The sequence below is a fragment of the Nicotiana tomentosiformis genome, chromosome 7 (genome assembly GCF_000390325.3).
Source record: "Nicotiana tomentosiformis chromosome 7, ASM39032v3, whole genome shotgun sequence".
NCBI classification, from domain to species: domain Eukaryota; kingdom Viridiplantae; phylum Streptophyta; class Magnoliopsida; order Solanales; family Solanaceae; genus Nicotiana; species Nicotiana tomentosiformis.
The window spans coordinates 110,081,311-110,104,646 of NC_090818.1; the positions used below are offsets into that span (position 1 = coordinate 110,081,311).

Sequence of the window (23,336 nt, forward strand, 5' to 3'; positions counted from 1 at the left end):
TAAATATCTGGTACACAGCATGCTCCATAAAGTGACTGTTGCACTGTTGCGGGTATAGTGTAATAATGTAGCAGCTCTAACAACTGTAAGAGGTTGACCTGTACTGTGACCGGAGGAACTGATAGCCATATGTTCTCTATGCCGGTTCTTTGACTTATATTATTGGAACTTGTGTAAGACATGTGACTTGTTGTTCTGAGCATTTTGAGGTTGTGTATCAGGTTCCCTATCTGGTTCTCATATGAAGTTTGTTAAATCATCAAAATATAAAGGCACATAACTTATCAAATACAATATTGGTCTATTTGGGGTTAATATTCTCAATGGTAAATCGATCATTCGATATCCTTTTCCTTATAGGATGGAATGGAAAAAAAATAATGAAACATGCGATGTGACTACTGAATAACCTCTTTTTACTTTCTCAATAATAAATCACCCCCTTTATGGCTGGACCTTCTTTTTAAAGGATCAAATCGCATCCCTCGCCTCATTCAAGAATTATTTTTTATCCAATTTTTAGGATTCAATAGAAAAGGCATAATACACCAGATTCGACTCGTATTAATACAGTGAGTAGATCTGTCATTTCTTAAAATCTAGCTTCTAGAAATTTAATTAAACTTAAATTATCATGTGATATTTTCTCATCCAAAACTATTACTCTTAGTCTTAGATAGTACTGTCTATAGTAAAAGAAAAGTCGCATATAATTGGACAGTTTCTTTTATTTTTCAAGTTATTATTGTGTTTCTAAAACAAAAAGAAGGGAGCCAATAATGTTTGAGAAAAGAATATGAGGTGCCAAGCGAGACACCTACGTGGGTGTAGGACCCAAACGGCAATTCCACTTATCAGAATTTGGAGACCACAAAATTGTTGATAAGGTAACAGAAAACAAGAACACAATGGTATGTACGTGCATTTTCTTGCAACTTTTCTGAAACAATGGCAGCTGCAACTTCGCCTGCACTCTCATCTTCCTTCCTCTCAACAGCAATCCCTGCAACTCATTCTCAGAATCAGCTATTCTTTCTCCCCCTTAATCCCAACTTGAAAATCACTAAAAGGGCCTCTTTCAAGATTCAGGCTGCAAAACTTCCTACCGGAGTATGTTCTTTACTATCTATATAGTTCCTTTCATTTTATATGATATTATTTTCTTAATTTGTACACAAAAAATGACACATTTTTATTATCCTAATTTTTTTCTTTTTCATTCTTACTCATAATGACATGAGCGTACGTATAACAATAGAAATATCATCGTTCGATTAAGACCACCAATTAAACATGTCCCTAGCTCTACTAACTACCAGAGGCGAATGCAGTTCAATCGAATTCAGCATTTTTGACAGGTAGTTATAGGTATATAAAGCTACTAAAATTTTAGCAAGTATATTAAATTCTTAACCCAGAATACTAAAGGTACAAAATATTTAGAAAATTTTAAGAAAATTGATGTTCTTGTTCTCTCTTTGGGTTCTAGTGTACAGAGGGAACCTTCAGAATTGTTTGTATATATAACTTGTAACTTGCATTATGTGGCGTAGGTGGAGTTGCCAAAGGAAGTACCAAAATTGAGCAGACCATTTCTGGGTTTTACAAGGACAGCCGAGATATGGAACTCTAGAGCTTGTATGATTGGTCTTATTGGAACATTCATTGTGGAACTGGTAAGTACATATCTTTATTAGTATGTGATTTTAGTTACTCTTCTAAGTACTGTATTATGATCTTTGTGGGTTTTTTTCCTTTTCCTGTTTTCAGATTTTCAACAAAGGAATTCTTCAAATGATTGGCGTAGATATTGGGAAAGGCCTTGATATTCCACTATAATCGTTTTATATGTTTACTTTCTTCATACACAGACTCCAATTCTATTGACTATGTATTCAGTAATGTACGAGTGTGATACATTCATAATTCAAGAAAATTTTGAAACCCCTTCTGAAATTGATGTGGAAAAGCAATTCAGATTCAACCTAGAGAACATTAAAATCATTCCATATCACAAAAAAATTCTGATGGACCCACAAAATTTTAGACGATTCGGAGTCAGTCGAACGTATTCAAAGGTGTACTACCTAGAAGCTTACATAATTATCAACTTTTAATATTGCAACTCATAAAGAGCATATTATATCGACAGAAGTATATAGATACATGTTAGTTGTGACCATAATACATCTCAACTTTCCGAAGAAAACATGTAAGAAAGGAAACTACAGGACCCGGCTGATTCGAGTATCTATGACAGCCACCTTGGGTGATGACTCGAATGGCTCTAGTGCCTCGGCAAGTGACAATCTGCGATTTGTCCAAGCCTTTTCAGCCCACTGCTTCATTTTTTCACCTTCTGCTTTTCTATTTTGTTGCACGATAAGCGTCTCTGCATACCCACCTGCACAACAACCAAGCAACTTGATCCCGGCACTAGTATGGAATTGCCATATAATTTATATACATGAACTAAATTTCACTTTCTGTATAGCCAGAGTACATCAACAAGTCATTCCATGATACTTATCAAAGTAGGCAGCAGTCTTGTATAAGAACAGCAGCATGCGGAAGGAAAGTGGATAAATGAAAGCTTTCAATCTTATCGACAGTCGACACCACAGATGTGCCTCTTTAAACAGAACCATTTTGAAGAAGAGGCTATCAAACTGTTAAACCTAAGATCAACCATTCAAGTACAAACAAAACTTCCACTGATCGCTGCAGCGGAATTCTTGATGCATCTGTTACTTTGCTCAAAGCACAACGTTCTGGGAACATGCTAACCCCTACAATCTATAGCTTGTCTCTTTCAATGAAGACTCGGAAACTAGGCTGCCAGAGGGAAGCAGGGGTTGAGGAAAGAGAGACACTTTACCGTAAACGGTAAAGACACAGTGTTTGCTACTACTATAAACTTTTTGTCCAGAAGAAAGTCTTGTAATTTGGTATAAAAGAAGACTTTCTTGAAGAGTCAAACAGCTCCACAAAAGATGCAGATAAAAAGTAAATAAGATCCACTATATTTCAGAAGCAATGACTACCTCTTGCAAGGGCAAGTATGTCCCTTCTGGACAGTTTTGTTTCAACACCTGTAAAAAGATATCAAATGGTCATTATCGACTTCCGCATGATGAAAAGGAAAATTTTAATTATTCCTCATACCTTCTATTTCCAAGGGTGGAGCTTTGAGCACTTCAATTGCTCTTCTATAGAGTCCCTGCATTCAAAGAAACCTTTTGAGAGAGATATTCTCACATTCAACTATTAGAATTCTAATACTTGGGTCATTCATTAAATCTTTGGATTCAGGTCACTTGAAGCAAACTGTTTCTTGGCGATATATTTTGAAAGAGCTCTTCAAAATCATTAAAAAAAATCCTAAACAAACACCGCCTTAATCATATAGGAAATAAACCCAAATTCTGTCCATTGAACCATGTGTCTTAAATATTTGGAAATTCATCCCAAAATCTTCTCCAACGTTCTGCGATTTGTCCAAGCCTGAAGTTGCATAGGTGTTGCAAAGGTAAAAGAGACGGTAAAGGTACATGGTGTATAGATATTTATAATGGATTTGAGCATAGACTCAGACCTCTTGAATCAAAAGAGAGCTTGACCGTTCCATGGCTGCTTTATGCCGATACATGAGAGCTATGCAGGTCAAAATAGCACCTACCTTTGGATGATAATTACCTGCATCACATAAATAAAATAAAAAATCAATAAGAATACAAATTATTTTGTCGCTCATGCAGAGAAATTGATGTATCAAACCAAAACGCTCTTCAGCTTTCTTCAGCGCTGCAGTCAGTATTTCCTCAGCATCATCAAAATTCCTACAACCAGAAAAATCAGTGCATGAGGGAAAATTAGAGAATTATATGCATTTAAGAGGGAAAGCTACATATTAAGAGATAGGCTCACCCCAAATGAGCCTCAAGCTGCCCTAAAGCACAAGTAGCTCCTAACAAAGTCTCCTCCAAATTCATGTTGCAAGCTGATAAGGATTGTGGGTTGGTAAAATCTTTACATTCTGATACATCCTGCATTGCCTTTTGATATAACTCCCTCGCCATTTGGAAATCCCGCTTACAATGAAGGAATTCACCATAAGATAGTGCAACGTTGCCTATACATCACGATATCAATAAATTGTGGAACTATGTCATCCGTGATGTCTCACAAGGCAAATCCTTACCAAAGCAACCTTTATCACCCTGAGCTCCTTCAAAGAATGACTGGGCTGAAATGAACCAGCTCAAATTTAAATACCTTAAAAATAAAGGATAACACAGAAAGCAGAGGAAAAAGCTCAACCACTATAGATATCTCACCTGATTCAACGTTACCACGGACCAACTCCACCAGCCCCTTTAATGCCTTTGCACGAGCTTCCAAAAACTCAGATCCGCCACCACCAATCTCTAGCCTTATGGTTTCCAGCAGTTGCAAGCATATCTCTGAAGTTGCTGATGAAGCATCATCCTAAAATGGGAGAAAATTTTGCTTATTTTCCTTAATATATAAAACTTTAAACCTAAGTCAGTTCATGCAGACATCAGAAGTTCAATAGCTCTTACTTGATGCGATTCTAGATAAAGCCCAGCAAGTGCTTCAGAGGCGGCAACTGCAATCATATGCCTAATCGTTACCATGGGAACTCCAAACTATGATTTTTATCAAAAGTTTCCACAAGTTTTTACCTTTAACAGCTAAAGATGACAAGCCTAAATCTTGAATTTTCTGGAGCTTCTCAACGGCTTCACCAAAATTTCCTCTAAAATTCCACCCAGAAAGGAGAATAAAAAAATTTAACTTCAACTTACAAGTCGGTCAAAACTGTAAGCAAATAACCATAGAATTAAGAGTATGAATAGAATTAAGAGTATGAAACCTTTCGGAAAATAAGGTTGACATGGCGAGCAAAACCAATCCTTTAGCACTCTCATCCAGCTGAGCTGAGTGGCACTGCTCAAGTACCAATTGAGCTTGCGCATATGATTCATCTACGAACCCCGCATGGAAGATCAAAGAAAACTCACAATTACAACAGAGAACCAAACTTAAGACGCAAACTTGATGAGTTGGAAAGTAAAGACACCTGATTTTATAGAAGGCCATTTGTGACCCACACGGGAACCAAAGCAGATTCTTATTTAAAACAGAGAATCAAACTCAAGACATGAACTTGATGACTTGGGAAAAGTGAAAGACCTGATTTTTGGAATGAACATCCACCACCATTTGGAAAATTAAAGCAAATTCACATTAACAATTATTATATATGGTCGACCGCCCCCAGAGCTTAGCTCAAGTGGAAAAGGTTGAGGGATTTATGACTTAGGTCACAGGTTCGAGCTCTGCATCATGTGAACTAAGCCTGGTATTTAAGTGGAGAATGGTAGAGTAGCGGGTCCATTATCCCCGAATTTCAAAAGCTGTGGTTCGTCATAAGGGTTGGCCGCAGACGGATTTCTCGGTCTCATATATGGTAGGTTACAAATTTCAAAACCGCTTCGTCTCTTTCCGAAAAGACACGTTCATTTATGAAAGGGTATCACTTGAAAAATTCTGACTGTTGTTTCCATTAGAAAGCAATTCTTCCTAAAGAAATGAATTGATGCCTTTATTAGTCTATACCTATAATAAGTAAGACTAACCAATTACTCGCGAAATGTGTTAATAAGTTGTTAGATTAGAGTGAATTTCCAAAACTTAAAAAAGAGAGAACTAGGAATTCATAAGACTTGGTTTTATCCTAGCAGAGTCTTTCCATTAAATAACTTTGTGCAGGAGAAAATAACTAATCTGAACAGAGCGTTTAGCATTAATCTTCATTTGCTTCTGTCACCTTTCTTTCAACAAACATTACAAAACACAGAATCAGACTCAAGAATTGAAAACAGGCAACTAAGACTAACATGTAAAATCAAAGGAAATTCACATTTACAACAACAAAACAAACTCAAGACACAAATTCATCAGATGGGTATAGTGAAAAAAGACCTGATTTTTGGGAACGGGCAAGGGAAAGAGCGTAATTGATCATCTGAAGAGCAACTGGGTTGGTCTTGAAACTAGTGTTAACATTATTGTTGATAGAGAAGAATCTCGGGGGTGGCAGTTGTGATGACCCGAAAACAGAGCCACCAATTCTTGCAGTTCTAAAGAGCTTAGCTCCGATTCTAAGCATAGTAGCTGCTTCTCCTAAACCCTAAGTTATTCGAAGGGTTTATCAGATGAAGAGAGACTATTTTTCAGTCTGAATTTGGGGTTGTGACCATTTTAGGCGGATTTGTCCTTCTCAGTATGTGCTAGTAATTCTTTTTCCCCTTCAGGTCCACATTATATTTGGAAGAGTAAAGAATTTTAAAACATCATGGCATTATTATCCTCTCTCTTGAAAAAAAATGTTTTGTATTACAGTCAAAACATAGCAGCCTCGTTTTTTTATTGTTATAGCAGAGTGTAGTATTATACGGAATATATATTATAACATAGCATATAAATTTATTACAAAAGGAACTTAACTTTTATAGAGAATGATTGTTATATAACGATGCGGTTATAGAGATGATTGTACGTGGATTAAAATATAAAATGTTTTGTGTGTTTCTAATATTGAGATCTCAAATTTTTAAGTCATACAAATATTATGATATATTTAAGTTAAAAATTAGTTCTTTTTCTTAAATTCAATGCCTATTTATGTTCATATGAAGTGTGAAATAAGGAAAATGCTAGCTACTAACTAACTGTCATGTCTCAATTTTTACTACTTGTTGTCTTCTAGAGTATTGTTTTTTGGGAAAATATATAAGTACCCCTTAATTTATAGTCGGATTTTTAACTACACATTTTATTTTTGCGGGAGTCCTATTATTCCTCTGAAATATTTTTAAATGGTATTAGTATCACCCTGAAATTCCATTATGTCACGACCCCAAATTCCCTTCGTAGGAGGTCGTGATGGCATCTAGTCTCTAAGATTAGGTAAGCCTATCAATGCGGAATAATTATAAATATCTGAAATAAATAAATTATAATTCAAATAATTACAACTCCCAAAACCCAGTAGAAATAAGTCACAAGCTTCTAAAAATTTATTCTCAATGTTTCTATGCATCAAGGTCTAAAGAAGAAAAATAAGGAAGCAACATAAAATGATAGAAGGAGACTCCGGAGTGTGCGGACGCTGGCAGATATACCTCGAAGTTTCCGTGCGCATGTAACTCACTGACGTCTAGACTGGAAAGATATACCTGGATCGGCACAAAAAGATGTGCAGAAGCGTAGTATGAGTACACCACAGCGGTACCCAATAAGTGCCAAGCCTAACCTCGGTAGAGTAGTGACGAGGTCAGGTCGACGTACTATAGAATAGATAATGACATAGAAAAATATTTAAATAATTAAATAAGATAAAATGACTATGAAAATTAATCAAATAGTATGTCACATTTAATGACACCAAATAATTGTAAATAATATCTCGTGGAATCAAAACAGATTTCTTTTCAACTTTATGAAAATCACAACAATTAATCGAAGGCAACTATGGTCATAAATCAATATCAACAAGGGCACTACCGAGTTACCGCCCCGTAGTCCCAAATCATAAATAAATTCACAATATCTCATTTCCTTATCTCACCGCGGGGCCTACACAATTTATTTTTAAGAAAATATTTTTTCGAAATAGAATCCCGCGTTTTAGCCATCCTTATCACACCGCATGACTTCTAGTAGCTCCCCCTACTAGCCATGCGTATCAAGCCACCCTTATCTCACCGCATGCATTTCAATACTCAGACCTTATACCACCGCATGCGTATCAATATCACAATTTGCACTTCAAGTGCCCAAATATTTTAATTTGCCAAAATAAATTAACAATATTTTTTCACAATAAAGAGTTCACGGCTCATGCCAACATAAATCATCAATAATATTTTTCCACAATAAAGAGCTCACGGCTCCATCACAATGAGTACAAAAATCTTACAAAAATATTCAGGAATAAATAATTTAGCAAAATAATATTTTAAGATCTTTAATACGTTGCTTCAATACCAAATTTAAAATGTCAAATACTTCATATTAATAATATTTAATTTAAAAAAAATTAATTTCAAATAATGCACAGAATAAAAGAAACCAAGTTTCAACCAAACAGGTAAAATAATTAGCAGAAAAAGGTCAAGCAAATTTAAAGTATACAAATTAAATCAATGATGGAGAATATAACAAGATTTAATAAATTAATTAATACGCAACAGTGATTTTCACAATTTAAGAACATAACCCTTCACATTTAGTCCGTGTACACACTCGTCACCTTGTATACACGACTTTCATCACATTACAATTAATACCAATGCTAGGAAAAATTTCTCCCACACAAGGTTAGACATGTCACTTACCTCGACTTGCTCCAATTTAACCAAGTAGTATGCTTTTTCCTCGATTTCGATTCCGATCGACTCGTATCTAGTCATAATTAATTCGATACAGTCAACAAATTTTATAGAAATAATTCTATAAGAAAATACTACATTTTTCAATAAAATTCGAAATTAACTCAAAAATGACCCGTGGGACCCACGTCTCGGAACTCGACAAAAGTTATAAAATCCAAAATCCCATTCAAACACGAGTCTAACCATACCAATTTTATCAAAATCCGACCCCAACTCGACCCTCAAAGCTTCAAATCTTATTTTCAAATCCCTAAGTTCCAACCCCTGATTTACACTTCAAAAATATGTAATCTAGTCAGATTATTTGATGATAATTCAATATTATGGAGTAGAAATGATCACAAGGGACTTACTTCAAGTTTTCTCGTAAAAACCTTGCTCAAAATCGTCCAACCCGAGCTTGAAATGCCCAAAAAATAGCAAAAACTCGAAACCACTCTGTTTTTGTACTGTCCAGGGATTTTCGCATATGTGGCAACTTGGCCGCTTCTGCGCCAACCGCATGTGCGGAAAAAGTCCCGCATCTGCGCCTTTGCCCGCATCTGCGTGCCTGTTTGCGCTCCTGCACAGGCCGCTTCTGCGCGCGTCCCTCCGCATCTGCGCTCACGCAGGTGCGGAATTTCCCTCGCACCTACGACCATTGCCCCATAGTCCATTTGCGCATCTACGCTTGCCAGGCTCGCTTCTACGAGCTCGCACCTGCGATAGAATTTTCGCAGGTGCGAATGCAGTAGAGGGTAGAAACTTCAGTTATTTCTTCTAAGTCCGAATTTGATCCGTTAACCATTTGAAACTCACCCGAGGCCCCCCGGGACCTCAACCAAATGTACCAACAAGTCCTAAAACATCATACGAACTTAGTCGAGCCTTCAAATTACATCCAACAACACTAAAACACGAATCACACATAGATTCAAGCCTAATGAACTTTTAAATTTTTAATTTCTACAAATGACTCCGGAACCTATCAAATCATGTCCGATTTACCTCGAATTTTGCGCACAAGTCATAAATGACATCACTGAGGTATTCAAAGTTTCATAATCATATTTCGACCCCGATATCAAAAAGTCAACCCTTCGGTCAAACTTTCCCAAAAATTCAACTTTCGGCATTTCAAGCCTAATTCCACTACAGACTTCTAAATAAAATTCAGATCACGCTCCTAAGTCCAAAATCACCATACGGAGCTGTTGGAATCATCAAAATTCTATTCCCGGATCCTTTGCACATAATTCGACATCCGGTCACTATTTGAACTTAAACTTTTATTTTTTCATCAAAATTTCATATCTCGGGTTAGGGACCTCGAAATTTGATTCCAGGCATACGCCCAAGTCCCAATTCACAATACGGACCTACCGAAACTGTCAAAATATTAATTTGAGTCCGTTTGCTCAAAATGTTGACCAAAGTCAACACAGTTGAGTTTTAAAGCTCTAATTCATATTTTAATCCATTTTTCACATAAAAACTTTCCAGAAAATTTTACGGATTACGCACACAAGTCGAGGAATGATAAATAATATTTTTCGAGGTCTTAGAATACAAAATTAATTATTAAATTTAAAGATAATATTTTGGGTTATCACACATTACCACATATATTTTTTGTGGTGAAATACACGCCCCTGACACATGTATTTCTCACTAAAATCATTTTTTCTTGTTTTTTTCCATCTACTTCTTTTCCCAATTCACTTTTTATATTTTTTGAATATTCTTTTTTTCCTTTTCACATATCCCACCTTCTTTCTTCTCCAAACCCACAAGTGAAGCAACAAACCTTTTTGGTTGAAGAAGGACATCGAAAAATAGTGAGCTCCTAAAAACAATTTTGACAATCAAAAATCAACAACTAAATCCTTCTTCCATGTTCTCTCTTTTATGTAAATTTAATTAATTAAAAAAATAGGACCCCCTCCCTCCTCCCACCTCACTACCTGAAGTAGTGAAAGGTCAAAGTCCCAATTGGGAACGACGTGCATGGCGAGAATATTTTTTGCAACTAACAATCTAAGCCCTTCCTCTTGTTCAATCTTTTGTGGGCTTCTTCTGGGTTTAATCGGAAATTGATCTTGAGGCATGACTTATTCATTCGAGAAGAAACCGCAATTGAAAGTTTAAAAGTAGTGAGTGAAGAGATTACAAATAATAGTAATCCTCTATAAAGTGTAGTGAAATATGGAGAGGAAAGAATAAAATTTTCAACTCGATCTCGCCGGAAAATATGGAGAATGCCGGAGCTAATTTCCGGCCAATCTACAAGTAACAAAGTTGGAGGAAAAAAAGGAAAAGAAAAAAAAAACAAGAGAAACGAAAAGATAGAAAATAGTATATTTTATAAAAATGTTATAAAAATAAAATTTCCGCATTCTCTCTCTTTCTCACTCTCCCGAGGAGGGTGGCATACACTCTCTTCTGTCACATCAGTACGAAAGGTGTACTAATTCCACTTAAAAATAGTTCTGGGGTAATAAGATCCCCGCAAAGATAAAATGTGTAGTTGGAAATCCGACTATAAATCAGAGGTACTTATGCATTTTCCTTTTTTTTCCCTATTCTTTCTCGTCATGACATGAATATATGCAAATAAAAGATTATAACTTATTATTCTATCGATTGTAAAACGGATGGTAAAATTGAGAAAATAAAGCATTTCTAGTTTGATCGAACTTGCGCCTATTGTCCTTGGTTCGAAAATTACATAAGTACGCATATTTGAAAAGTTCTTAAAGAAAATTAGCATTCATTGTCACGAAGGAATAATACAAATGGTTTGAAACATCCAACAACAAGAACATATTTAGTGTGTTCCTACAAGTAGAGTTTAGAGAGGTTGGGGTTTATGTAGAACTTACCCCTACCTTGTGTGAGGTAGGAAGACTATTTCTAGTAGACCCTTGGCTTCAGAAACGGATTACCCTTTGAGTACGGGGATCACCGTCCCCTGTAATATATATATATATATAGTTTTAGACAGTTGGATTAGTCGATTTAGGAGGGCCCAACTTGATTTTTAGTGTGATGCATCGGTTTGACTCCGCTAATATTATAATTAAGTGGAATTGGATATTTTCTCAAATACTCTTTTGCTAATATGTACACAATTAAGTTATGTTGAGTTAGATTTGAGGGAATCATTCTAATCTTTGCCATGAAGTTAAGCGATCGCTTAACACTTAATGCAGCTAAAAAATTCTCCCTTATATTAAAGAATATTGATTCTTAATTAATAGTATAGGACAGTTTCTCGTTTACGAATCTAGTTTTTCGGATTTTGTCAAGTAGAGATATCAATATTGGCGCAGTGTGTCACAATTCCTGATCTTCTTTGCATGGCTCCGAAGATTGCTTGTACATCTCAATCCACTTTTGTTTATTCTCTGCTCATTTTTATCCCTTAAAAGTACGTACTATATGTAAGATACTATAAAAACAATCATTTTTCTTTTATTCAGAATCTGTTGGTAACAAAATAAAGATGAAAATAATAACGAGGAAATTAACCAACACATAATATATGAGAGAGTCTGAAGATCAAGTTAACTAATTCCAAAAACTGGACCAGATAAGTAAATTTATCTTTTGAATCTTAAGATTCAGAAATTATACGAATAAAACAATACTATATATTATACTCCTTCCATCCCTTTTTAATTAGCTGTCATATTTCTCTTTTCGGTAGTTAATTTGACATTTGGAGCTAAGTTGAATTAGATCAACCAATATTTTAAATATAAATTTAGTTATTCAAAAAAATATGCAAAATGTGCTACGAGTTATAATTCTTCTCATGTCAATATGATGAGAAAAAAAATATTCTAAAATATTAATAACAATTCACATAGTTTGAATTTAGAAACTAAAAAGTAACGTATAAGTTGTGAAGGAAGGAGTAAGTTTCTTCATATTGAATGATGCTATATTATATTGGTTTAATACATATATTATATTATATTCTCGCCACCAGACGGTGAAAATACTTTTTAAAAAATATACATATATTTTAGCCCCCTAAGTTGCAAGACATCTCTTTTACACATTAAGGGATGTAATAGGAGTTTGTCCGAAGAGAAAATGTGTATTCTCATTCGTCAAGTAAAAAAACAAATGCTCCGTCCGTTTTAGTTTATATGACATAATTTGACTCGATATAGAAATTACGGAAAAATAAAAACTTTTGACATTTATGGTCTTAAAAAGAGTAAAATTCACTTTACTCCTTAACCTTTAATGGTTGGGAAATGATAGCTCCATCACCTTTTGAATGGAAAAGGGACTCCCCTTGTGCAATAGCTTTTTAGTAATTTTTTTTTTAATAAAAATCTTTCTTTTTTGAATAAATACATTTTTGAATAACCAAGTTCGCTCAGTATAGCCAAAAGCTCTACATATAACAACAATTAGGATCTATATTTGGAGTGCCCCTTTAGCCTCTTCCTGCATAGTTTAAGTTCTGATGTGTTGCAAAAACGCCTCCATAATGAATTTTCAGACCTTGAGTCAATTATAATTTCTGTTTAATAAAGAAGTTTTCAAAATAAGTAAAATCAATAATTGCTTTAGCATAATAATTTTAATATACAAAAAAATACATAACTAAATTATTACTCATAGCAACAATTCTTTCATAATTGTCAGAGAATTGACTAATTCAAAATATGTTTTCCCTTCTAATTGAAAAAAATGCTAAAGCATCTTGAGTGAATGTGCGTTCACCATATTTCTTGAATTTCATATGCAATTTTTTTTTATTGCAAAAATTTTAACAATGACCTCAATATAATAGAAAAATATTTTAAATTTTGCAAGCAAGAAAGACGAAACTCAAGTATTTGTTTGGATGAAAAATATTATACTTCACCTTTGAAAGTATAAAGAGGGAGAAAAATTCTTTAGTCAAAAAAAGAAATTCTCACCGGAAAATAATTACATAAGGGGGTTTACTTTCCCATTCAAAACATGAAGGGGTATTGTTTCCCAACCCTTAAAGGTTAAGGGGGTAAAGTGAATTTTGCTCTCTTAAAAACTCGAAGGATAAAAGATTTGTGAAACTATAACACTTGTGTAGCTATCAAAGCTTCTCATTAAGTGTTAAATGGTTCAATTGAAAAGTTTAACTATTTTCCAATATAAAAGTGGGTCAATTCTTTTTGGAATGAACTAATAAGAAAAACATGTACCATAAATTGAAACAGATGGAGTATGTGTTAATTAAGCCTATTATATTTAGACATTTTAGCCATATGTGTTTGGTGTGTGCGGACTCATTGTCTAACTATGTGATAAAAATGATGGATGCAACATGCATCATATAGGTTCATATGGACCCAGTAACTTTAGACAAACTATAAATGTGTATTACGAAATCCACAAAAAAATTGACTATAAACTCAATACTATTGAATATTAATTTGAGATTGTGGTAGGAACCCGTAAATATCAAATTACACATACACCTCTGCATTAATCTCAAAATTTTAGCGCGATAGTTCTATCCGTATACACAAGGCAAAATTTGCATGTTCCATTACATATTTACATCTTAAGCTCTAGTGAGGTACAAGCCCTCCACTTGAAGCAATGCATATATGCCTTTGCTCTCAAAAGAAATGTAATAAATACCATTGGTTATAATATAATAAATTAAAAGTAAACTCTTAAAACAGAATGTTCAGTTTGTACTTTAAAAAGCAGACTCTCCAGAATTAAAGAAGCTAGCTCTATCACTCCCCACTACTCAGTATTACTGAGCTTCACTCTCAAAGTATCAAAATGCTGATTTTATCTCATGAACTCTGTGTAGCATTCTGCGTATTCCTTTTTCTTGCCAGCACAAGTAATTCTTGACTCTCAATCCATTGATTTCCTTACTTCCTTGTTTGTATGCAAAATGTTTTCTTAACTTGTTTCACTTTTTGTCATGTGACTGCAGATGGGACACAACTTATTCTAGTGAACAACTGCAGAAGAAGCCTATGGCCTGGAATTCTTGGCAATACAGGGAAGATGACTCCTAAGGATGGTGGCTTTCATATGAAAAGTGGTGAGGAAGTAGTCTTTGATGTGCCTAAGAAGTGGTCGGGTAGGATATGGGCCAGACAGAATTGCCACTTTGATAAGACTGGCAAAGGCTCGTGTGACACTGGCGACTGTGATGGCCAGTTAAAATGTCGGGGGCTAGGAGGTAAGCCCCCGGCTACAGTTGTGGAAATGACACTAGGCTCATCGACTTCCCCCTTGCATTTCTACGATGTGAGCTTAGTCGATGGCTTCAACGTGCCAGTTTCAATGAGAGCTGTGGGTGGAGGAATAGGTTGTGGCGTGGCGGAGTGTGATGTTGATTTGAATATATGTTGTCCATCAACACTGGAAGTGAAGGTTGGTGGGAAAGTGGTAGGGTGCAAGAGTGCTTGCTTAGCTATACAATCAGCCAAGTATTGTTGCACAGGACAGTTTGCAAATCCCAAAACTTGCAAACCAACTATTTTTGCTCATCTTTTTAAGGTCATCTGCCCCAAGGCTTATAGTTATGCATTTGATGAGTCTTCTAGCCTAAACAAATGTAGAGCTTCAAGGTATGTCATTATTTTTTGCCCTCCAAAATGAGGAATTTGAAAATCTATATACAAGTTTTTGTGCCTTAGGAGTGGATGGAAGCAGATATCCATCTAAAGGAACTTTCTTGTCCAAACTTATGTAATTGTCAGTCCCAATAAAAAATTAGTTGAAGGCCAATGAATAGCAATACTAGTACTGGTTGAAATTCCCACATGGTGATAAAACTCACATCCAACAATTGATGTTCTAAATATGCTGACAACAAAAAAAATACAGCATTACATGCAGAAGATTTTAGTAAAACAGCAAATCAAAAAAAAAAAAAAATTGAAAAGGTCAACACCACGAGAGGGAAGGACGATAAATTATCCCGAAAACACTAGGCATCTAACATGTAATATCACAGATATGTTCAGACATAGAACCTGGTATTTCCTAAACACCGTACATCATGCAGAAGCATCTCTATTTTCTTCCCCAGCCATGGCTCCACTGGAGCTATTTTAGGCGGGAGGATCCTGTGCAGGTGGACCTAGGCCTAGCAATAATGGGGCCTGGTTCTTTTCACTACTCGGCTTCGTATCCTCATTCCTATTTGCAGCCCAAGCTCTCAGAGGTGGTTCAAAATGCTTACTAGCAACATCAGGCGGTAATGCATCATTCTCTCCGGGGAGAACAACTAGGCCTTGCTCTCTAAGAGAAGAAGGCTCATTGTAGCAGGTATTCCAGAGGGAATCTACAAGCTGCCGCTCTTCTTTAGCAGCACCAAGATCTTCAGGTGACATAGCAGAAATCCCCTTAATTCGGTCCTGGAGTATTTGCTTGAGCTTTTCATCATCTTCACTTGAAGAGCCATCTACTGCCTGTGCTGCTGTCCTGTCTCGGCCAAGATCAAGAAGGCCTCGCAGGGCACCCTCTCGCACCTCTCCATCCTCACTGGAGGCAAGATGCATAAAAATTCGAGGAAATCCTAGCTCAGTCACTACAGCGCAGTCTGAACGATTCTCATGCAGTAAATAGTGGATCAAGTTAAGGGCTTTCCTGGGAAAAAAAGAAGAAAAGAAACAATACCTATTAGAAAGAGAATACAAAAGAGGAAGCATTACCAAAAAGTAAACCGCGACTTTATCCAATCCTGGCTGATCAGGAACATGACCTGTGCAAAATCATACCTTTGAAATCTCACACTCTCAGAACCCAAAGCATCTCTTAAAGCTGCATAACCATTTGCAAGACGAAATGCAGCAATGCCAGGCTTGTTGTGCCTGATTAAAGCTGGAATGAAGGGGAAAATATAATGCTAATTGGTAAGTGCTACTGGAACACAAATGACATGTCAACTAAAATTAAAGGACTCAATTTACTAATGAATCATTCATCACCAGGAGAAGTACCCACATGAGATTGCACCAAGAGCTTTAGTGCGGGCAGTAACATCAGGATCTGAGGTGAAATTTGAGAGAAGAGGTTCTAGGCCATTAGCTTCCATTACCAGTTGTTGGCTCTTTGGATTGTTCTGAACAATTGTACTTACGACTTCTGCCGCTTTGGCTCTAATGTTAGCATGGGAGTTCTTTAAGTAACCAAGAAGAGGCACCAATCCACCAATTGAGTGCAGATCTGCCAAATTAACAATAAAAGGAGAGAGCATGAGATTAAAACTTCTAATAATGGAAGAGTATTAACTATTGAAATCTCCAAAAGAAAATGTCAACATAGTCAAGCGAGTTAAGGGAGCAATATCCCCAAGAAATGGGGAAGAGAGGAGCGCGGGGGAGGCAAGGAGGCAAAGAGCGTCTATTCCAAGAGTGAATAGTAAAGAGATAGCTATAAACCAGTAACATTAACAGCGTACCGCTTCCCAGGTCCCTCTGTTTGTCTTCCTTTTTCTAGTTTCCACATTAGTAACCCAAGGAATACTGCCTCCCAGGTTCAACTGGCTCTTGAGAACCTGACACAGCTTAGTCATAGGCTTTCTAGTTTACACTAATGATGTAAAAGGTGAGAGCTTGAGTGCTAAAGTGGGTTCTTTACTTCATACTCTTCAAGCCCTTCTCCTATAAGTGTTTCATTTTATCGTAGGAAGAAAAACAGTTACCAAGCTCTTAAAGAGGCACCAGAGTCAAAAACAACTTAAATTGTAATTTCAACTCTCTTTATGCCCATGCAAAGCCCTTGACTGCAGTCATACCAAAGCATCTAAGATACCTCTTTTTTGTCTTTTCGTTTTGTTTAATGTCCTTTTTTCTTCCAGGTTGAATAGAAGTCTCAAGCACCTGATACCGTAGGGCACAATGACACTGAGAATATATCTCTATGAAATACATATAAAAGAATATTGCAACTACAACAAATAACAACAAACCCAATGTAATCTCACAAGCGGGGAGGATAGTCTATAGGCAGACCTTACCCCTACCTTTAAGAAGGTAGAGAGGTTGTTTGCAGTAGACCCTCAGGTTAGGATAAAAGAATATTGCAACTGCTTATATAAACTATCAGAACTAAGCTTACAACGCAAAACAGCGGGACAGAGGATCTTGAGTGATGTATGGTACTGACTATGTAATAGTGTCAGCTTAATGGATCTTGAGTGAGGTATGGTACTGACTACATAATAGTGTCAGCTTGGTCCATTAAGGTTCATTATTCTGCTTTCCAACAAGTACTACAGTGTAGAATGGATAATATCTGGACATCACCAATAACAACCCCTAGAAACCAGGGATAAACAGAAGGAAATCAGGTGCGATATCCAAGAGGATTACGTGAACTCAGGTTTTTATTTGTTTTGGTTATGTGATTAAGCACAAAGATCTTCAACAGAGATGTACATGAAGTTACATAACTTTACTGAATACTTGGTCACATGCATGTTTTCCTTACGATGAGCAGATGAATGTCCTTGAACTAGTCAGAAGTAAAAGATCAAAGCAACATCATTACTGCTATTTTAAGAGACTTCATCAGTCTAAGAAAAAACCAAAGTAGAATGAAAGGTTTAAACAGGCCCATCATGCATACTGGTAAGTAGCTACACTACAGAAATACATGATGCTTGTCAGGCCATATTTCAGAAAACAGAAAAAATTTACAGGCTTGGGTCCTAGATGAACATATGATATGCACCACCTTCGTGTATCAGCAAAGCAACAGGTCAGCAAAAGAATGGACTCATATAACCAATAAAGTTACTCCTTGATTAGGCAGTTTTTTTGTTTTTTGTTTTTTGATTACCGATAGCCAGTGCTGCACGGTTCTAACTCGGTAATAATGGGTACGCCAATCTACCATTCTCTACTTAAATAGCAGGATTTTGTATGCCGTAGAGTTCAAACATATGGCGTGCAACATTAAAAACTTCGATTAGACCTTCACGATATTATTAAGAAATGAACCTTGTGCCTAACTCAACTCTGAAAAATAGTTCATAAGGCAAGAATTGCGCAAGACCATACAAGAAAACAAGAGCCAATTCTCTCACCCGATGTGGGACACGCTAACATGGAGCATGAACATGCTAGACACATGGAGCATGAACAATATAACATGGATGCCTAACCAAGAATCTTACTGGTAAAGCTCTGACACCGCATTAAGAAAATTGACCTTGGGATATCAAGGCCAAAAGCTAGCCCACCAGATGAGAATTGACCCAAACCATATAAGGAGACAACGACTTATTGCCTAAACTGATGTAGGACATCTTAACAAATATCTCATCAGATTAACTCTTCCACATATCAATCAACTAGGTCTCAATCCCTAGTTAGATTTTTAGAATTATGCAATACTTAATAAATATCGAATCGTGAAATGCAACATGTTGCTGAAGATCAAAGAACTCACCGTTAGCCATATCAATCGATTCAACATGTTCTTGTAGCTCATCCAGCATATCTGAAAAAATCACCAGACCAGCAAATAAGACCAAATAACCAAAGGTCACAAAATAGGATTACACATTAACCAGAAAACTACAAACAAAGGCCTCAAAACCAAGTACCTTCAATATCTTGGGAAGTCACCCCCTGTGATTCCAGGACCTGCTCTGGAGTTTGCATGACAAGAGTAATCTCCTTCATTCTCTTTATTACATCTACAGTTTGAGCTTGCATAGCCTCCATGAACCACCTCCTATCCTCCTCACTGGTAAGCCAATAAACCCATCAGCGACAAACTTCAATCCGAAACACAAACTCCCACATAAAAGAACAACGAACAACAGAAACTGCATTTAAATTACAACACCAATCAGCCACGCCTCAATCCCAAAACTAATTTGTCAACTATATGAATCCTCTTTTATCCATTCTACTCATATTTAAACTACTTTTAGCTGGTCCTCAAACTACAACCACCTCCCTCTTTTATCTAGGCATAAAACCGGCTTGGCTTTCCTAACATACGTGGAGCTATTATTCAAATAACTACCCTTCTCCGCTTAAATACCAGGTTTTTGAATACAGCACGGGTTCGAACCTAATCATATAGGTGGAGCTATTATTCAAATAACTACGACCAAAGAAAAATGAAATTAAATAAGAAAATACCAAACAAATCAAAGCTCCAATCTTTTAACTTTTCAGTCCCATTACACAATACATCAAATCACTGAATACAAGATTCAAATTTTCCATTACCTCTTGAGATAAATTCGACCAACTTCAAGAAACCACATAAACATAAACATAAATTTAAGAAAAAGAAAGATTATATAAAAAGAGGTTACCTCAAATTGCGAGAAGGATTAGTACCATCAGCATGAGACAGACTCCACTTTAGTAGACCATCCCAATTAGGTCCCTCTTTTGCCATTTTTGGTTCTTGTTTTTTAATGAACAGAAAAAATTTCTCAAAAACCTTATAGCTTAGCGTTGGAGAACAAGGGGTATGTATGTATATATAGAGGTGGGTATGCAGACACGAAGAGATAGTAGATGATGAAGGTTCAAGGATTTTTTGGGAGGGGTTTGAAAGACTTTCGCGAATGTACGCGAACTGTCTAGACAAAAAGAATGGACCTTTTTCGAATATAAAATGGGCCTTCCTTAGTGGATAGACTATCAAAAATTTATGTTCCACTTTGGGCCAGTTTCCTTTTATTTAGGGGAACTTTCATTAGTATCACGTTTTAAAAGAATATATACAAAATCCTAGCACCATTAAGTATATTTCAATGGTGGCAGTGTATTATTTACATAAGTAGTAGAAACCTAAAAATAAGTTGGTCTCCCTTTAATGTTCAAGAATATTGCAATTTCCTATCCTAAAAATCTCTCCAAAAAATTAGGACTTCAATTTTATGTCCTTAATTCTTGCCATCATCTCCTAATCATATTCATTGCAAACACATCATTCTCCTCCCCTCATAAATTATTTTTAATTTCTCCCATATTCTTTTACAAATCAACCTCTCAATAAATGGTACTATATATATATATATATATATATATATATATATATATATATATATATATATATATATATATATATATATCCTTCTATTATATATACATATGTACTCTCATGCCTTCCATTTCACATCCAAACCTAAGTAGTATATCTAATCAAGTAAATTTTAATCAAGTATAAAGTACATACCATTTTTATACCTAAACAAATTAAATAAACAAAAATATATCATGTATTTTGAATAGGGGTGGCATGTGGGCCGGGCCCGGTCCTAAGTGGGATTCGCGGGCCCGGTCCTAAGCGGTCCCGGGCTTCGGGGCTTCTCGTTGAAATCGGTCCGGGACCGGGACCACGAACTAGCGGTCCCGTGTTAAGTGGGCCGGTCCCGGGCCTAAGTGGGCCCAAACGGTCCTAAGCGGGCCCAAGTAGGCCCAACGGAAACTTTTTACTTTTTAAATTATTTTTATACAAGTTAGAGAAAAAAATGGTAATAAAAATATCTAAGGCAATTCCTAGTAAATTATATTATAGAATTGTCACCTAAATATTTTAATTCAAATTTAAAGACAAAAATGTTGTAAAGAAATATTCAAAGCAATGCGTTATAATATATATACTATACTATACTATATATACATTTTAAGATATATAAGCTATATTCGATTTACTATATATACATCTTAAGATTTATACATTACTATTCTATTTATATACTATATATACATCTTAAGATATATATATATATATATATATATATATATACTAAATATACATCTTACTATATTAAGATGTGTAAGTGAGTTGAAAGAGAAAAGGGGTACCTTATTACAACCATTCAAAGTGATCATGGAGGAGAATTCCAAAGCAAACATTTGAAGATTTATGCAATGATCAAGGATATACTCACAACTTCTTAGCTCCAAGATCACCTCAATAAAATGAAGTAGTTGAGCAAAAACATAGAACTTTACAAGATATGGCCAGAACAATGATATTGAAACATTCCCTGCCAAACTATTTTTGGGCAGAAGTAGAAAGCACAGCATGTCATATTCTCATCAGATGTCTTATAAGACCTATCTTGAAGAAAACTCCATATAAATTATGTAAAGGTAAACAGCCCAACATAAGTTATTTCCATCATTTTGGAAGCATGTATTTTATCCACAACAACGGTAAGGACAATCTTGGAAAATTTGATCCAAGAAGTGATGAAGGTATTTTTTTGGGTTATTCCATAAACATTAGATCTATCAGAGTTTATAATAAATGCATTTTATCTGTAGAAGAATTAGTACATGTCATATTTAATGAAAATAATACTACGGTCGAGAAAGGAATTATTCCATGTGATGAAGATATCAGCCAAGAAACATCACAGTCAAGCAAATCTCAAAAGTCGACTGATAAGATAGACGGTGTTATAGAATCGACTAATGAACCTGTCAACAGTCAACCAGAATCACAGAAGGAGTCAACTACTCATACAATTGCAACACGTCTAAATGAGTAGAGAAGTGAATCGGAATATCCTCAGAAGTTTATCATATGAGATCCAAGTGAAGGAATGAAAATTAGGGGAGCTCTCAAGAAAAAGGAAAATGTAGCATTCATCTCTCATATTGAACCAAAAAAGGTTGAGGAAGCCTTAAAAGACTCCCACTGGGTATAAGCAATGTAGGAGAAACTTGATCAATTTGATAAAAATCAAGTCTAGGAACTGCTACCTAAGTCTGCTAATGCTACTGTAGTTGGAACAAAATGGGTTTTCAGAAATAAGCTTAACGATGATGGAAAGGTTGTGAAAAATAAAACCAGATTAGTAGCCCAAGGCTACTCACAGCAGGAAGGAGTCGACTACGATGAAACCTTTGCACCAGTAGCTCGACTAGAGTCTATACGGATTATTCTTGCATATATATCCTTCAAATGATTTAGACTTTTCCAGATGGATATCAAAAGTGCTTTTATAAATGGATTTATTGATGAGGAGGAATATGTAAAACAACCTCCTGGTTTTGAAGATTCAAAATTCCCTTACCATGCATATAAGTTGACTAAAGCTCTTTATGGACTCAAACAAGCTCCACGAGCCTGGTACGAAAGGTTTAGCTCATTTCTACTTGACCATGGCTTTACAAGAGGTAAAGTAGATACTACATTATTTATCAAAATATCATCAGGAGGTAATATTATTATCCAAGTTTATGTTGATGATATTATCTTTGGAAGTGCTAACCCTCTTTTGTGCAAGGAATTCGCTGGTCTTATGCAAAGTGAGTTTGAAATGAGCATCATGGGAGAGCTTACATTTTTCCTTGGACTTCAAATTCAACAATTTGAAGAAGGAACTTTTGTGTACCATACAAAATATACAAAATTAATTCATTCAAAAGTTTGGCAAGAGGAGTGCTAAAGCAATTGGTATACCAATGAGCCGGTCAACAAGTCTCGACAAGGACGAAAAATAAAATCCAGTTGATAAAACTAAATATCGTGGAATGATTGGATCTTTGCTTTACTTGACTGCTAGTCGATTAGATATTATGTTTACTGTGTGCAAATGTGCCAGGTTTAAGTCAGCTCTTAAGGAATCGCATCTGACTGCAGTAAAGAGAATAATTTGTTATCTCATCAGAACTATTTCTTATGGACTATGGTACCCACGTTCTAATAATTTTAAGCTGGAAGGTTTTTCATATGCTGATCTTGCAGGTGATAAGGAAGACAGAAAAGTACCATCGGAACATGTCAATTACTGGGAAAGGCATTAATATCATAGAACAATAAGAAATAAGGCTTAGTTGCATTATCCATAATGGAGGCAGAATATATTTCCATTGGGCAATGTTGTGCACAGTTACTATGGATGTC

General features: G+C 35.7%; 4 protein-coding genes across 6 annotated transcripts; 2 read left to right on the forward strand and 2 right to left on the reverse strand.

Annotated features, from left to right (window-relative positions):
* Nucleotides 1-886: 886 nt before the first annotated feature.
* On the forward strand, nt 887-1,956 carry LOC104091504 (light-harvesting complex-like protein OHP1, chloroplastic). The gene is made up of 3 exons (XM_009596861.4): nt 887-1,110; nt 1,554-1,676; nt 1,771-1,956. Exons 1-3 carry the CDS (start codon nt 949-951, stop codon nt 1,837-1,839), a joined length of 354 nt encoding a protein of 117 aa, XP_009595156.1. The 5' UTR covers nt 887-948; the 3' UTR covers nt 1,840-1,956.
* A 139-nt stretch (nt 1,957-2,095) lies between these two features.
* Nucleotides 2,096-6,325, reverse strand: LOC104091505 (uncharacterized). 2 transcript variants are annotated; one of them, XM_009596862.4, is made up of 12 exons: nt 6,010-6,324; nt 4,898-5,009; nt 4,707-4,780; nt 4,584-4,630; nt 4,338-4,488; nt 4,202-4,246; nt 3,928-4,132; nt 3,778-3,839; nt 3,596-3,696; nt 3,166-3,220; nt 3,045-3,092; nt 2,096-2,404 (listed from the first exon to the last, which is right to left on the reverse strand). In XM_009596862.4, exons 1-12 carry the CDS (start codon nt 6,194-6,196, stop codon nt 2,226-2,228), a joined length of 1,266 nt encoding a protein of 421 aa, XP_009595157.1. In that variant the 5' UTR covers nt 6,197-6,324; the 3' UTR covers nt 2,096-2,225. The 2 variants fall into 2 exon arrangements, with proteins under 2 accessions (XP_009595157.1, XP_009595158.1); XM_009596863.4 differs by lacking the exons at nt 2,096-2,404; nt 3,045-3,092; nt 3,166-3,220 and adding an exon at nt 3,341-3,504 and having other exon boundaries at nt 6,010-6,325.
* Nucleotides 6,326-14,235: 7,910 nt separating this feature from the next.
* On the forward strand, nt 14,236-15,095 carry LOC104091508 (thaumatin-like protein). Its single transcript, XM_009596865.4, has 2 exons — nt 14,236-14,325; nt 14,422-15,095. The coding sequence occupies exons 1-2, from the start codon at nt 14,262-14,264 to the stop codon at nt 15,093-15,095; spliced, it is 738 nt and encodes a 245-aa protein (XP_009595160.1). The 5' UTR covers nt 14,236-14,261.
* Nucleotides 15,096-15,226: 131 nt separating this feature from the next.
* Nucleotides 15,227-19,993, reverse strand: LOC104091507 (hsp70 nucleotide exchange factor FES1). Of its 2 annotated transcripts, none has more exons than XM_009596864.4 (6): nt 19,780-19,993; nt 19,054-19,196; nt 18,897-18,947; nt 16,446-16,667; nt 16,220-16,322; nt 15,227-16,088 (listed from the first exon to the last, which is right to left on the reverse strand). In XM_009596864.4, exons 1-6 carry the CDS (start codon nt 19,863-19,865, stop codon nt 15,551-15,553), a joined length of 1,143 nt encoding a protein of 380 aa, XP_009595159.1. In that variant the 5' UTR covers nt 19,866-19,993; the 3' UTR covers nt 15,227-15,550. The 2 variants fall into 2 exon arrangements, with proteins under 2 accessions (XP_009595159.1, XP_018624747.1); XM_018769231.3 differs by having other exon boundaries at nt 19,054-19,278; nt 19,780-19,938.
* Between the last annotated feature and the right edge of the window lie 3,343 nt (nt 19,994-23,336).

Coding starts and splice junctions, on each gene's coding strand:
- LOC104091508 (XM_009596865.4), top strand. CDS start 14,262: ATGCTGATTTTATCTCATGAACTCTGTGTAGCATTCTGCGTATTCCTT. Junction 14,326..14,421: donor CCTTTTTCTTGCCAGCACAA/GTAATTCTTGAC, acceptor ATGTGACTGCAG/ATGGGACACAACTTATTCTA.
- LOC104091504 (XM_009596861.4), top strand. CDS start 949: ATGGCAGCTGCAACTTCGCCTGCACTCTCATCTTCCTTCCTCTCAACA. Junction 1,111..1,553: donor CTGCAAAACTTCCTACCGGA/GTATGTTCTTTA, acceptor TATGTGGCGTAG/GTGGAGTTGCCAAAGGAAGT. Junction 1,677..1,770: donor GAACATTCATTGTGGAACTG/GTAAGTACATAT, acceptor TCCTGTTTTCAG/ATTTTCAACAAAGGAATTCT.
- LOC104091507 (XM_009596864.4), bottom strand. CDS start 19,865: ATGGCAAAAGAGGGACCTAATTGGGATGGTCTACTAAAGTGGAGTCTG. Junction 19,197..19,779: donor AATCCTTCTCGCAATTTGAG/GTAACCTCTTTT, acceptor TTGGCTTACCAG/TGAGGAGGATAGGAGGTGGT. Junction 18,948..19,053: donor GACTTCCCAAGATATTGAAG/GTACTTGGTTTT, acceptor TGATTTTTTCAG/ATATGCTGGATGAGCTACAA.
- LOC104091505 (XM_009596862.4), bottom strand. CDS start 6,196: ATGCTTAGAATCGGAGCTAAGCTCTTTAGAACTGCAAGAATTGGTGGC. Junction 4,133..4,201: donor GGGTGATAAAGGTTGCTTTG/GTAAGGATTTGC, acceptor CGTGATGTATAG/GCAACGTTGCACTATCTTAT. Junction 3,840..3,927: donor CAGCTTGAGGCTCATTTGGG/GTGAGCCTATCT, acceptor TTCTGGTTGTAG/GAATTTTGATGATGCTGAGG.